This window comes from Pristiophorus japonicus, chromosome 32, assembly GCF_044704955.1.
Source record: "Pristiophorus japonicus isolate sPriJap1 chromosome 32, sPriJap1.hap1, whole genome shotgun sequence".
In the NCBI taxonomy this organism is placed as follows: domain Eukaryota; kingdom Metazoa; phylum Chordata; class Chondrichthyes; family Pristiophoridae; genus Pristiophorus; species Pristiophorus japonicus.
The window spans coordinates 2,735,208-2,736,144 of NC_092008.1; the positions used below are offsets into that span (position 1 = coordinate 2,735,208).

At 66.4% G+C, this 937-nt stretch overlaps 1 protein-coding gene across 1 annotated transcript in view; it reads left to right on the forward strand.

Annotated features, from left to right (window-relative positions):
• The window catches only part of LOC139240489 (serine/threonine-protein kinase WNK3-like), a 167,302-nt gene extending 166,394 nt beyond the window's left edge, over positions 1 to 908 (forward strand). Inside the window, exon 20 of the mRNA XM_070869024.1 lies at positions 860 to 908. Coding sequence (XP_070725125.1) covers positions 860 to 908 — 49 coding nt within the window. The remainder of the gene's footprint in view (positions 1 to 859) is intronic.
• Positions 909 to 937: the final 29 nt, after the last annotated feature.

The following is a 937-nucleotide window of genomic DNA, read 5'->3' on the forward strand; positions in this document are numbered from 1 at the left end:
GGTGGAGAGGGTGAGGGAGCTGGGGGGGGAGAGGGAGTGTGGGAGTTGGGGGGGGGGGGCAGTGAGAGTGTGAGGGAGGTGGTGGGGGGTGGGGAGAGAGAGTGTGAGGGAGGTGGGGGGGGAGAGAGTGTGAGGGAGGTGGTGGGGGGGGGGGAGAGAGTGTGAGGGAGGTGGGGGGGGGAGAGAGTGTGAGGGAGGTGGGAGGGGGGAGAGTGTGAGGGAGGTGGGGGGGGGAGAGAGTGTGAGGGAGGTGGGGGGGGGAGAGAGTGTGAGGGAGGTGGGGGGGGGAGAGAGTGTGAGGGAGGTGGGGGGGGGAGAGAGTGTGAGGGAGGTGGGGGGGGGGAGAGAGTGTGAGGGAGGTGGGGGGGGGAGAGAGTGTGAGGGAGGTGGGGGGGGAGTGAGTGTGAGGGAGGTGGGGGGGGAGAGAGTGTGAGGGAGGTGGGGGGGGGAAGAGAGAGTGAGGGGGTGGGGGGGAGAGAGAGTGTGAGGGAGGTGGGGGTGGGGGGAGAGAGCGTGAGGGAGGTGGAGGGAGGGGGGGGGAAGAGAGCGCGAGGTGGGGGAGGGGGGGGGAAGAGAGTGCGAGGTGGGGGGGGAGGAGGAGGAGGAGAGTGAGGGGGCGGTGGGGGGGGGGGGGGAGAGTGAGTGAGGGAGGGGGAGGGGAAGAGGGAGGGGTCGGGGGAGCGTGAGGGAGGGGAAGGCGAGCACACGAGTTGGGGAGAGAGAGAGAGAGAAAGGGAGGAGAAGCAGCATTGGAGTTGGGGAAGAAATGGGGAAACAATTTGAGAGAGAGACCGAGGCATTGTCATTCGCGAGTCAGTGAGACTGTGCACTGAGGTTTATGTGGTGTAACTGAGGCCAGGTCTGAGCTGCACATGGACACCGTGACACTCGGAGAGTCGATGTACTAACGCAACTCTCCCTTTCTTCTCTGGCCAAG